The 14,272-nt window shown below is 40.3% G+C and overlaps 1 protein-coding gene across 2 annotated transcripts in view; it reads left to right on the forward strand.

The window, feature by feature from the left end:
* The window catches only part of LOC135377868 (trafficking protein particle complex subunit 8-like), a 30,714-nt gene that overhangs the window by 2,267 nt on the left and 14,175 nt on the right, over positions 1-14,272 (forward strand). For both annotated transcript variants that reach the window (XM_064610586.1, XM_064610587.1), the window contains exons 3-18: positions 965-1,168; positions 1,633-1,722; positions 3,192-3,363; positions 3,548-3,695; positions 3,818-3,881; positions 4,961-5,061; positions 5,158-5,316; positions 5,411-5,517; positions 5,988-6,138; positions 7,448-7,551; positions 7,787-8,090; positions 8,740-8,925; positions 9,258-9,513; positions 10,652-10,785; positions 10,866-10,940; positions 13,358-13,612. In XM_064610586.1, coding sequence (XP_064466656.1) covers positions 965-1,168; positions 1,633-1,722; positions 3,192-3,363; positions 3,548-3,695; positions 3,818-3,881; positions 4,961-5,061; positions 5,158-5,316; positions 5,411-5,517; positions 5,988-6,138; positions 7,448-7,551; positions 7,787-8,090; positions 8,740-8,925; positions 9,258-9,513; positions 10,652-10,785; positions 10,866-10,940; positions 13,358-13,612 — 2,510 coding nt within the window. The remainder of the gene's footprint in view (positions 1-964; positions 1,169-1,632; positions 1,723-3,191; positions 3,364-3,547; positions 3,696-3,817; positions 3,882-4,960; positions 5,062-5,157; positions 5,317-5,410; positions 5,518-5,987; positions 6,139-7,447; positions 7,552-7,786; positions 8,091-8,739; positions 8,926-9,257; positions 9,514-10,651; positions 10,786-10,865; positions 10,941-13,357; positions 13,613-14,272) is intronic.

The raw sequence follows: 14,272 nt of genomic DNA on the forward strand, positions 1-14,272 counted from the left end.
CGTTCTCTTCTTTCTTTTTTTTCTTTTTTTCTGTTTTTCCTTCCTCTTATTTCTATACCAGTTCTGCATACATCATAGGATCCCGCCAGAGTGTGTGATTCTTCAGCTTTAGTTTTGTGTTCTTCATTTTTCTTTTCCTTTTCTTTCCTTCTTTTTGTTTTCTTTTGCGTTCTTCTTTTCTTTGCCTTTTTTGTCTTCCCCCTTTCACTTTTTTTTTTTGACTAACAAGCCGACATCCATCTGGCTTACCTTTCCTTTCTTTTTTTTCTTAATAAACATATCAGATTTGGGTAAGCCGGTCCACGAGTCTGTTTGCAGTCAAGTGTAGGCTTGAGAGAGGCATGAGCTTTTCCATCAATTTCTTCCTAACAGTATGCATAACGATTTACTTTTAGTCTGTGGATCATCCCACATTAGTGATTTACTGATCGTACAGTACTGAGTTTGCAACTCCAAAAAGTGTAAATGCAGGAACAGAATGTGCCTGTACTGCTCTTTTGCATTCCCTCCTGTTTACCAACCTGATATTGCTCTTTTTTTGTTTCTGTTATGTCACCTTTTGAACAAATTGTATTAACGGGTTTAGTGTCATGTATTAAATCAGTTTGTGGGGTGTTCAAAGATTGCCTTCTCCTTAGTGGTCAATTCTACCTCTATTCTGGCTAGAACTATTAGCGAATTTGGTTAAGAGCATTGCAGAAAAAGAGGATATGCGCATCTTCATCAGCTGGTGACACTACACGCATTACTGTTTTGTGCTCTTCTGGGTCAGGAAAAAGTTCTGCAGTAAAAATGCTGTCAGCTATATCCCATCGTACTTTGGGAGATTGTGCTTTGTTCAGCATGTTGTACAGTCACATACAATGGGGTTCTCTTTCCATTAATGTGTGTGCGTGCAGTGACACAATGTCTGGTTGATCGGTATATATGATTACTGAAAATCTGATTAGTTGTGTACGTTTAGTTACAGTGAAACCTCCAACTGGCACACAGGCACCAGTGGCAGCAAAGCTACGGCTTGCAATCAGAGACCTACATAATCCTGTCCCTCACTTGGCTGCCTCAAAGAAGCTTCTCAATGACTCTGTAGCAAACGTCCAGCCAGATTTGGACAACCGGTCCTCCTTGACCAGTATCAAAGTGGGATGTTACAGCCTGCAAGTTTCCAGTATGTAAACAATTAAGTAACGTCATATGATTCCTTAAAAAATGAGGCATACCTTTAATTCCGTATTAAACATAAATATACCGTAGAATCCCCTAATGACTCCCAAGCTTGAAAGGTGGAGCACTGTCATTTTTCTGAAATATTCAGTCTTCCCACCTATTTGTCGACCTAGTAGACCCTCCTGTGGGGTAAACATCCTGTAGCATATGGCTTTGAATATGTTAGTCAAGTACGATGCTTTGTGTACGATTCTTTGTGCTCAAGTTGGGGATCATCAGCCTCTTGGGAAAATTCTCCAGCATAATTTTTCCCATAGTTTCAAACATTAGGCAGGTCCGCAAAGTATATTGTGATGGGAAAAATCTGTTGCTTGCCTCAGGAAATTATTACTTGCCTTTACAAATTTCTCATTATTTCTTTATTTTATTTGTTATTGATATGTTGAATGCTTTAATCATTACTAGGTTCGACTCCATGGTTCAACTCCTACCGGGATGTGTTCTTCCAAGTTATGCCTCCTTTAGAGCATGACTTCACAAGGCATTTCTTGGCATGTATCCTTTTCTACTTTTTCCTGTTTGTGCAGGCAGTTAAAGTGTAGCTCTGTAATACGTTTACTTCACTCCGTTTACAAGAAAACTTTAAGAGGAAAGAACGCCTTGCTTTTGTATTCCAGCAGGGACCCATAAAATTTGTGTTGGACTGTTCTCATGTTCACACAAGTGCTTTTGTAGCACATGTATGTTGTCATGTAGCATGTTTATTTCATTTCATTTAGTAGTATGTTAAGGATTGAGGGGATATTGAGGGTGTTCCACAATGGAGTGGGCTCTGTTCCAGAGAGAGAGAAATAAGTAAAAAAAAACAGACATACCGTATTACCATCGTATCTCTCAGCATGCCGAATTTTGTGAGGTGGACCAGATTTTCGAAGTTTCACCTCTGGTCGCATATCTCGGCATGCCGGGAAAGATAGTTATTTCTGGCATGCTGGTCATCCTCGTTTTATATCGGCATGCTGAGAACTGTATGGTAATACGGTATGATATTCAATACTGTATTTGCTCGCATATTGAACACACTAGCGTATTGAACACACCCCAACTTGAAATGCAGAAAAGAAGGTGCAGAAATGCAGGTACTTTTTTGTTCCCCCGCATATTAAACGCACCCAGACAACAGTAGCACTACCGGATCGTCTCGTGCAGCACCAGACAGCCAGCTATCACGCTTGCGCGGCTGCTCGTATCACGCAATCAACGGGAAGAAGCGCCTGAAGCCAGGGTGATGAACGACGAATGCGATGGACATTGGGGAGTATTTCGTCCACGCTTGATAGAACGGAAGACTGTGATGTAGGAGAATCGCGACATTCGATTCCAGAGAGATCCTCGTGGATATCTCTGAATAAATCACGACATTCGATTCCGGAGAGATTGCCGCGGATATCAGAGTAAACTGCGACAATGAGGCAGAATCACAATGTTCGATTGTGGAGATATCGCCGTGGATATCTCGGAATAAATTGCGGTGATAAGGCAAATCGCAACGCTCGATTCTGGGCAGATCGCCGTGGATATCTCTGAATAAAACAGGAGTTAAGTGTACCTTAAGTGTTGGGTTCCAATTTTTCCCTGCGTATTGAACGTCCCCCCTCAATGACGCAATGTTGTTGGGTAAAAAATGTGTGTCTTATACGCGGGTAAATACGGTAATGCACCAAACTCATGACACTAAACATACAATACTGACTACTAAACTGATTATGAGAAAACTGATATAATATTAAATAGTGTGCCAAAATGGCAACATAAACATACAATACTGACAAATAACCCAACGCATAGTATTACCAAGGTACCAATACTATAATGTAGACATACTTAGCACTATAATATAAGAGCCTATTACGTAGTTGCAACTTGCTGTGAAATTTGTTGGGCTGTTGTGCTTGCTTTGGTTCATATATGTATTTGTGTATACATTTTGTAAAATACACTGTTGACTCTTGACATTTGCGAAGGTATATTCGTAGTAGCTTCAAGTCAGCCATCACCGCAAGAGGAGATACAGCGGTTGGCGCAAAGTCAACATCACTGCCAACTTAATGGGAGTCACCACTCTCGCTGGTTTTTTCCTCATGTGCTCAAATATTACGTTCTACTGCATGATGTTGCGCAGGGAGATCTTACCAAGTGAGCTTCCTTTATTGTATTTCATGCTCTTGTTTAAAGGTTTGCTACTTCTTTACAAAAGTAAATTGCTGTTGCTTGTGACCAATCACGATCTAGATGCTAGATTGTTGTGTTAGATTTTATACATATTTCTATGACCAAGTACAAAAAACAGAATGGGAAGTTGTGCCTTACTATATTTCAGGGCTGAGGCACTCTACCAATCGATGACAAATTTGTACGGGTCAAGCTGCTGTCATTTGCTTCAAGTGAACTCTGTTTTGCTGGAAGATACCTATTCAACCCTTCCGGACTTGTGGTCGCCATTTTTGAGTCAGCATATAGGAACAAAGGTGAGCTATTGCAGTGTCTTGAAAGTTTTTATCCTTTGGCTACGATGTATGCTGATAGCTGTCAGGTTAGGTAGATCTTAACCAGAAATAACCACCACATTTCTTGCACTTCATTATATTAGAGTGAAGTGTCATCCAGACTGACCTCAACCAGCACAGCTCAAGATGATGACCTTTTTCAACAGGGTAGGTCATAAATCAGTTAAAGTAGCTGGTATAATGTATACCATATTTACACGCATGATTAACACACTTTTCTTTACTCAAAACATAGTGTCATAGGTCGTGTGTGTAGGGTGGGGGTGTGCATTAATTGTGCAAGAAAAAAAAGCTGCTTCCTAGTAAAGTCAGGCCAGAGTAATTTAAATGCTGATTTAATACCAAAATTGCAGTTGTTCACCTTGAATACAGTCATGTCTCTGAGAGATGGGAACAAACCGAGTAGAGGAATGGGCAGTACTTAAAGTAGTACAGAGGGCCATCCAAAAAAATTTCAGATTAAGACATCTGATGAAAGTGTGTGTGTCATTATACTGAATAGCGCGAAAGGTTTTGATGTGTGCAATTTGTTTCCCAGAAAAAAAACTCACATAAACATAGCTCCGCGCGTTCACCCTTAACTCGCCACTCCAGCTATAACGAGGATGAGAAGGTATGATGGCATGTCACCGATGACGGTATAAGGAGGACTTGTTCTGGTTCGCCGGTTAGTGGGGGTCAGTGCCTTGTCCCTTTGCTGCCGTAAACCTGTTTTCCCAGTTCTCCCGGATAATTGGGGATAGAAGGAGCGGCCGAAGCATTACCGAGCAAGGAGAAAGGCTTTATCAGAACCCCGAACAGCCGAGTAGCAGACGACAGCGGAGTAGCAGACGACATTTCTCTAGGCCAATCAGCGAGCGTTTACCTTATAGTGTCAACGCGAGGTTCCAGGCAGATCACAGGCTGGTACTGCTCTTCACCACCGTTGCGCACGGTCGCTTTTTGCGGCGTATTTTAAATTCAATTTCTGCGATAATTATGACTCTGTGGTGTAAATTACTTCGCATGGTGCATCTTACTGGCCTACTTAACAGTTTTATAGGAAGAAAACTGGGTGTTAAAAATGGCGTCTGTGCTACTTTAAAGCACCAAGTGCTCAAATACTACTTCAAGTGCACTTCTTCTTTACAGTGAAGTACATTTCATATTGTGTACTTCATACTGTGCCTTATGTTGCTATGCTAATGTCCTTAATGCCAATTGAGTCACAGTGGTGTCCTATGCAGGAGGGCAAGGAACAACGGAGGTTGGCATGCGAAGTAATAGTGGAGTACATCATCCTTTGCTGAGCAGTGGAGATTCCCCTTCACCAACTATGGATATGCAAGTAAGATTGACAATTCTACTAATCTTGCTTTCTATCGGAGAATCCTGACAATTGTATTGTAGCTGGTGCTTTTTACAATAAAACTTTTGTGTACAGCCTTTATCAACATCAGAGAAACGACGGCAACCTGGGGTGTTACTTGGTGCCTGTTTATCGCAGAGTGACAGAGAAAGGGTCACTGTCTTTCTGCAAGATTTTTGTGCTCATAGTCTTGTGCCATATGCAGAAGAACAAATGAGGCTGCTTAATGACCAGGTTAGCAGTTGTTGCAAGTATTCTCAGACTGCAGTTTGTGTACTGTGGTTGATGTAATGAAATGCTTATGCTGTACTTTTACGTCTACTGTCAGGTTACAAACAAGAAAGGCATACATCGTTCTTTCATGAATGTCAAGAAATTGTTTGCGGGAAGCAAAACTGGTCCCCAAGGGCCACATGCAGCTGTTAATTCTGTTGTGTAAGTCTAACTTTCTTTCCACTAAGATTGAGATAATGATAATTGAAGTAAGTCTACCTTTCTTTCCACTGAGATTGAGATGATGATGATTGAAGTTTTAATGGTGCATGAACAGCTAAGGTCATAGTGTGGCAGAACAGTGGCACAGTGTCGGCACAGGATGTCTAGTGCTGCAGCACTAAAATATGATGCTGAATGGAAGATGAGTTGGCAAGAATTAGATTACGTATTGTGTGTCTGTGAAAAAAATCTTGTCAAATGGACCCTCCTGTTATGCATGTGCGGTAGTTGAGCCACAAGTACAGTGCATGTGATAAATTGACGATAGCTGACGAATTACAATTTGTCAGCGTTTTTTTATGGCAAGACCATTCATGGTATGGGTTTTCATAGACTGTGCACTGGTTATGATCTGCATTGTCTTGATTTCTTCATTGTTATGAATATGTTTCTCATTGCTGGCCACACAGGTATAGTCAAGATGCCCCAGAGCTTCAAGTGCGACGCCTTGGTGATTTGGCATTTCTGTTTCAGCTGTATGAGTTTGCTTATCATGCATATCATAGTGCCAAAAGGGACTTCAGCAGTGACAGTGCTTGGCTTCATTTTGCTGGAGCACAGGTAACTTTGTTGTTACTGCATGCTGTTACTTTTGTAGAGAAGATATACTCTTTATAATTGTAGAAGGGCAGATATGAGGTCACATTGAAATATTTGAATTTTTCTAGTAATGTTCCCACCTTTCTGCTTACACTGGTGTATTTGAGCTTTGTCCTCAGCACCTAGATTATACCGCCCACCACCTATTGCTGTCATTGTGCTTTTTCTTTTCTTTCTTTTTCCTTCTACCCCATGGGAATTCATTTGGGTTGAGCATTTAACCTTTTGGATATTGGTGATCTTGCTCCAGCTGCGATGCAAGAATTTTCACAAAAATTGTTCATGATTGCTCAGATTTGGCTCTAATTTCATTAAAGGGGCAATGATTCCCTTTTGAACAGGTGAAATTTGGAAGGCTGGTCATTTGTTAAAATTGTATATGTAAAAACTTTGCTATGCTTGTGCTATGTGCTAAAAACTGTGCTATGCTTCTCGTTAGCAGATAGAAAGGTGTTGACATGTGTTGAGGTCGCAATAGGAATGCATGCATAAATCCAAACTGTTCGTGCTTGTTTGTGCCTCAGTTTTAAGTCTATATTTAAATCTATCACAGTTTTTAACTGACACCATTTTTATTGCACATTGGATGTTTGTTTAAGTATGAAGGGAACATACAAAACCTTCATACTTTGGACCAGGTTTTAAAGACTATAAAATACTTATCTTGTATTCACTCAAGGGTAACATGTTCCGATCTTGAATGTGATTACAACTGATTTCTCCTGCTACATAATAAATTGAAGGCACACTTCATTATTATTGAGGTACTGATCAAATGAGGCACATTAATGGGACTACTAATCCAAGCTCAATTCATTATTACATACACTATGATTAAAGGTTTTATCACTAAATTAGCACCTGATTAATTACTCTAAGTGACACTCATGCCTATGATTTATCAATTTTTCAAATTCGTCTTCACCAGCTCTCAGAAGAGCATAATCTAGTGTACATGTTCAAAGTAAACATAATTTGTTAATTTCTCTTTCTTTGTGGCTCTCTTTGTGCATTCTATCAAATGGTCAAATTGTGAGGAGGAGAGTGCAATAAATTTGCATGAACAGGTATACACAGTTCCCTTCCTCCATTATGTTTTTATCTTTTCCTCTGCAACGTCCCCACAAGCATGGTGATGTTCTTCTGAGAAGTTGTGCCAAGCTCAGATTGAATGGGTTTTGTGCCTTAGTTTGTTAGTTTTTCAATCTTTCCTCTAAATGTGCTGTATTGTCATATTGTGTACTCCTATTTTATTTCTTCTCTTCTTAAGGAAATGGCTGCTTTAGCTGCATTTATGGCTGGCATCAGTGTGCAACGTCCATTTCCAATGCGGTACATGGATTCTGCCATAGATCTCTATCTTAACACTTGCAAGTAAGTCCAAAGAACCTCTTCTAACATCTAAGTGGCCCTAGTCGTACAATACTTTAAGTAATTACGAAGAAAATATGTGATAGTGTTATATAAGTGAATATATCTCTTGAGTACACAACTTGAGATAATTTTTCTTTAGTAGACATAGCGGCTTTTGACAAGGATTACTGATGTTACTTTTATCCACCAGCTAAGTAAGTTAATCACGACGACTTCCTTATTCCTTTACTCCCAGGCTTCCTCAGCTGGCAACTCGAGCTGCTCTTTTAAGTACAGAGTGCCTACGTCAACTAGGGCAGCATTCCTCTGTGGCAGCGCAACTTATACGATTGACCAGTGAAGATTCTGACCTGCGCAGCGCCTTGCTTCTTGAACAAGCTGCATACTGTTTTCTTTTGCATCAGTCTGCATCGAGTACAAATCCCTCACCACTTCCTTCAGTACGCAAGTATGCTTTTCATGCTGTGCTTGCTGGACACCGCTACAGTAAAGCTGGCCACCGCAAGCATTCGCTAAGATCTTACAGAGAAGCACTTCAGGTAAAATTATGTGTAGAAAAATGAAGTAGAAACAAAAAATTAGAGGAACAGTTATTAAATACCAGCAAGGTGCACGCAGCATTTTCATAGTTAAAAGACTGAAGGTTTCAGTTCTGACAGCAAACGCACCTTATGCTTTTATCTTGGAAAGGCCCCCAAGCAGCGTTTGCAATTGAATTCAGGAGACTCTCGCACTATAAATCAAATGTGAACGTACCAGTACTGGACAGTTGTTTTGAACTTATTTTTAGCTCATCAACAGTGCACAGGTATGTAATGTTTGAGGTAACTGTGTCACAAAATAACATGGAACATGGTTCTTCCTCTCGTGACTCAGTTGTGTGTGTACTTCACATTACTGGCTTTGTAGTGAGGCTTGCATTTGGTGAGGCTCTCACTCTGACAGGAGGAGTTACATTCCACTTGACTCTGACACCACTGCCTCACACACCCATACACTGCTGTCCAGAGCTGGTATGATATGACGTTGAACTTTGGCATTGGCATTGTTCTTCATGTTTCATACTATAATGCATAGTTCTCTACCCTGTCAAAATAGAAACAATCTTTACACACTGAGCAGCAGGGGATCATCTAAAGTCTTCATTGAAGCTGCATTGGATACTCAATCGATGTATATCAATTTCAGGTATATCACGGTCGTAATTGGAGCCTAGCAGAGGACCACATCAACTTTACAATAGGGCGTCAGTCTTTATTCTTGAAATTGCTTCAAGGAGCTCATGAAGCATTCCACTGCTTACTATCAAAACATAGTGAGCAAAGCCCTACACAGCAGCTCCTCTTCCTCCGGGAGTTCCTCCTTGTGCTCAAGGTCAGCATTATTACATCTTGTTATCTTTGCCCAATACAGTTATCCTAAAGTATTACTTCACTTTGTTCAAGTAACCGAAATTTTGTTTGAATAATTTTAAGTACTAATGTTGCGAGTAAAGCAAATAAAAATGTGCACCATTGCAACATCTTGTAAGAACCGTAGGAGTTGTGGGCCTGGGGCGTAGCATCTACTGTGCAGAGTTGAGTTTGTCAGCAGTGCCTCACCAAAGTTTCCAATAACTTTTGCATCAAAGGATTGCACATATCATCTTTGACTACCTCAAGACTGTAATGTCAGCAACAGTTATCAATGCCCGTTGTTTGGAACAGATGCTACGGGAAGGGGACAATGAGATGGCCCCAGTGTTGCTTCCCCTCCCAGAGGTGAATGCAGTAGCCACAAGAGTTCACCTGGGAAGTATTGCTTCTGAAGATTTCAGTGGCCATCTGCCCACCTGGATAAAGCTTGAAGAGCAAGCGTCTGCTGTGGCTTCTGGTGGCTCTCCGCCAATTGCCTTTCGCCCTCAGCTGAACCTGCTGGACAACAAAACGGACAACAGCTACAGACCCCTGGCTGTAGTTAATGGTATCGAGACAGTTTTGAATATTATGGCATGGAGAGCTTGTATTTGACTGGTAGCTCCTCTACAACAAAATTCATGTACAGTGAAGAGCTTTGTTAGCCTGTTTATTCTCCTACAATGTTTACTACCTGTACAATGAAATTCAGTAGTGTTCTGGTTGCAGCACCCATATATAAGATTAACCAACCCAAAACGGCTTAAATCATAAAATAAGATGAGGTTTCCGCAGAAGCAAATGCACCAAACAACAATGTACTAGTATTGGGGAGAAACCTGCGTGTCCGATATGCTTCCAAGAATTCTGTTCAAGGGCAGTGATGTCACGATTCTCTGGGGTCACCAAGTGCCTTGTGCCCAGGAATGACTTCACACAGTATCATCCACACTTTGTTGCTCATGCACGATTTTGCTGCTTGTTACCAGGATTTGCAGGATTTGTTAAATTTGTTGTTCACTATTCTGTAGCAAAACAAGTTGTATAAGTCATCAGCTCAGCAGATAACACAGCAAAATCACTTTGTTAATGCAGTGTGTTCATTATAACAGAATCTGTTCAGAAAATACATTAACCTTGTGGAAGACAGCCCTACTAACACAAAAGAAAACTCTATTATAAATATAACAGTATTTCTACTGAAAAGGCATTCATTCTAAGAGTTTGACTGTAATATTTTACCCAGGAAGCACTAAAATGGAACAGTTTCAATTAATTTAGTTTTTAAATTCTAATTTCAATTCCAAAATTTAGGCTTGTGATAAATAAAATTTGAAAACATTACTTGTAACGTGGTGGCAAAAGTTCCTTAAAAGGAAATTACAGTGACCTCATATTTTTCAGACAAATGGTACTTTAAATAGTATTCATTACATTGTGTGTCATCTTTCCTATGCCCCCCTCATGAACTGTATTGGTTCCAATAATCTTCAGCTGTGTTCCCAAGTATTGGGGTGTAACTGTGAGTATAGTGAATAATCAATACAAAACTGCAGAATTTCCTTTAATTATTTTGTTTACACTTCTTTTTGTAAGTAAATGTGGAGATGAGAAAAATAGATCAGGTATGTGTTACCTGTTATGTTACAACTGTTTGCTGACTTCAGTGTGTTTATTGTGAAACAGTGTATGTTACCCTATTGCAGAGCCTATCACAGTTGAACTTGAGCTACAAAATACCCTTCAGATTCCTCTGCACCTCAGCAAAGCACATTTGTTATGGAGCTTTGTACCATGTGGAGACAGCAACATCATCAGCAATGACATCACGTCTAAATCAGTAGGCCTATGATTTTCATAATACTACGCTCCTTTTATAATGTCACATTGCAGTGTGAGCTCTAAAACTGATTCTTGCAGGTTGAAGAAGCAAATTGCATTGTTTCAACTGAGGTTGTAGATGAAATTTTGTTCGAGTCTGGAAAGAAAAACAAGGTACAAAGTGTTTTCTGATGTTGCTGTTCTGCAAACCTGTAATCAATTTCTCGAAAAAGATGTGATAAATTATAGGTGTATGCAAGTAGTTGAAATTGTTTTAATTGTTTGTTCCATAATGTCCTGTTCAGTATTCTAAATACTAAAAATAATATTTATTTTTACGTGCCCAAGAGCAACACAAGGCCTTAGTATTGGCACATGAAAAAAAGGGAAAATAAGGTATATACATACTGTTAAAGAATGGTGCGGTTGAACCTTTCGACCATTCCGTGCGACTGAGGATGTAGCAGTGTCGTGCGTGTCTTGGCTATGCCATCATATTTGCACAATACATATAGTGTACCTGTCAAGCAAGGAGCCACGAACCAGCCTCACACATGAATGAATGCTATACAACAGTGGTTCCCAAACTTCATTGCCCCGTGGCCCATATAAAGATAGACGACCGCGTCACGATCCCTCCCGGTTTCCCTCATCGCGATGCTGGACGTCTTCCGATCTCAGTTTTTTTGTTTTTTTTTTCTCTCGAAATGGTTTTCTTAGGTTGTTGGTGTCCGCTCTATTTCAAGAAGACGCCACTGCGCGGTGCACCATGAAGGCGGGGCGTCCGTGTATGCCGTGATACTTGCAGCCGTTGTGGCCTTTAGCGGGAAGGAGTGGACCTCACATCCACGACATAGATTTTGGCCCTCGTGCACACGTTACAAAAGCGAACACGTGAAACAAAACACGTGAAAGCGAGGCTGTGTGATGCATCTAAAGCATCGCGTACCTCGCATGCAAGCATGTTTATGAGAGACCCCCGGGTCTGCTGCCACAGGGTTCCTGGTAATGCAGAATAGCGGGCACGGCACAGCGTGGCTTTTCTTTTTTTTTCTTTTTTTTTGTGGGTTCTCTCACGACCCACAGTTTGTGAACCACTGCCATACAAAATTGTGTACAATGTATGACTGTGTGTTTGTGTTTACATTTACATGAAAGGAAAGCGTGCTAAGTAGTGACCAGTGAATTCCATAGAGACCTTGAAGGAATTGGAACAGGAGTCAGAGGCTCGCATGGGAATGAGCGGTATTTGCGGTTCGCTGAATTAGTGAGACGGGATTAAGTGGTGTGTAGTGTGACATATACGATGGGAATGGGACGAGGATTGGGCCTTGAGATACATCCAATGGAGGACAATATGGCGACGATAAAGTGCACTGTACCGTTACTAGATAGTAACATCTGTTGTTTAGAAACAAGTGAAAGAGAGAGGTAAGGTCGTCCCCCATGCCAAAAGTTTTCAGCGTTCGCAGTAAGATTAAGCGGTCCATAAGATAAAAAAAACTTAAAAACTGTCAAAATATACGGCATCCACTTGTCCTCGTGTAGAAACAGAGGAGCTACAATGGACATAAATGATACAAGGTTGGTAACTGTAGATCTGGCTGGTACGAAGCCATGCTGTTGTTCAGATATTTGTCGTTTAAGGAAAGAAAATATGCGCTCGTGCCTAATATGTTCAAACACTTTAGATAATGCACACAGTATACTGATAGGGTGGTAATTTGCAACATTCAGAGTGTCGCTGGACTTGTGAACTGGAACGATGATGGAAACTTTCCAGCATTCAGGGAACATACAATTTCTCTAGGACAGGTTAAGCACATGACTAAGTTCCAGGGCGATAGGTTTGGAGTAAGCTTTTACAAATATAGCAGGGATTCCACCTACACCTGGGGTCATTGTGGGCTTAAGCTTGCGGATAGATACGACGACTTCATCATCGGACACATCAAACCATCGTGGATGCCATGATGGATGAGAAGTTTGGTCGTCATTGTGCGGGGGCTGTACGTTACACTGTGTATGTACAACGGAAAAATGTGTGGCAAAGTGCTCAGACATTGAAAGTGAGTCGATCGTTATGCCTGCATTAGTAATTAAATATGCTTTAAATGGTTTACAGGATAATGAAATATAAATTTTACGTGAATAGTGATAGTTAGAATTCTCTAAGTGTCCAAGGGTTGTCATATCAGGTCATTTTGCATAGACCACTTAGGAACATGACTGCTGACATGCTGTGTGTTGAACAAGTCAGCCCCTTGAGTATTGGGCATCATCTAAGGGACCAAAATAACTGGCTGGATTCAACAAGCTTATTTGTTTTTTATAAATGGTTTAGCATATGTGTGCTACCATTTCGAGGAATCACTATAATCTTGTCGAAACATGTTACCAATATATGCATTTGATATTTGGCTTGGCACCATGGTGTCTTTGCAGTCATACTAATGGTGGAGTGATGTGATAGTGAAATGGTCATGCACAGCCTTAGAATGTGTCCATTAGTTACTTCGACTGTGCTTCACTTTCGACTACTTGCACAAGCCAAATCAATTATAGCCCTAAAAGATTCTCACACTGCACAGGTCTTGCTGTGTCTGACACCTCGAAAGACTGGGGACCTTCACATAACTGGTTTTGCATATCGTGTTGGTCTTTCCCCCAACCAACTGGACACCACCTCTGATTTGAGCCCATTGCCTACCCCAGTATTGGGTCAGCAGCTGCTTTCCCTGCGTGGCCCTAAACTGAAAAATCCAAAGCAGGCTAAGAATGGACAGCTTTATGCTCCTGACTGGCGATTGCATCCAACAGTTGTTGCTGCTATGCCTCGGCTGAGGGTAAGTGTGGAAGCAGTTCCTCAGCGAAGAAAGTGTGTAGCACTAGTGCCCTCAAGCTATGGGAACCTCAGAATACTTTGTGCAAGACTTTGTGTCATTTATTTAATGTAAGCAGACCTGTAAAAATTACTTTTCAGAAGTAATTAAATTACAATTATAGTTATATGCTCATAAAATTAAATTACAGATATGATTAGAACATTGTAATTGTAACAATTATAGTTAGTCTGAAAAGTAATTGTGTTATACTGAGTTGCATTAATTGTAATATATAATTTTGATGTATACTTCATTCATGATTTATTCTTTTTTTTTTTTTTTTTATTCCTTGAGGAATGCAGTACAAATATGGAAATCCTTATTGAAAGGGTAAATTAAATGACTAGTAGAGTATGATGTCTAGAAATCTGTGCTCACCAGAAATATAAGAACATGCTTGAACTGAGGCTGCAGAAGTATCACAGAAATTTGATTAATGCTTAAAAATGCAACATGCATTTTTAAATTACAATGTGTTTATAAAGTGCACCATAAATTACTTGCAGTAGTATTTAAGTTACACTTTTAATTATACCCTGTCAAAAGAAACTCTGGAAGTAATTGATTACTGATCATATAATTAATTATAGTAATTGGTTTGCATGTAATTAATCACTTTAC

The sequence above is a fragment of the Ornithodoros turicata genome, chromosome 1 (genome assembly GCF_037126465.1).
Source record: "Ornithodoros turicata isolate Travis chromosome 1, ASM3712646v1, whole genome shotgun sequence".
Classification (NCBI taxonomy): Eukaryota; Metazoa; Arthropoda; class Arachnida; order Ixodida; family Argasidae; genus Ornithodoros; species Ornithodoros turicata.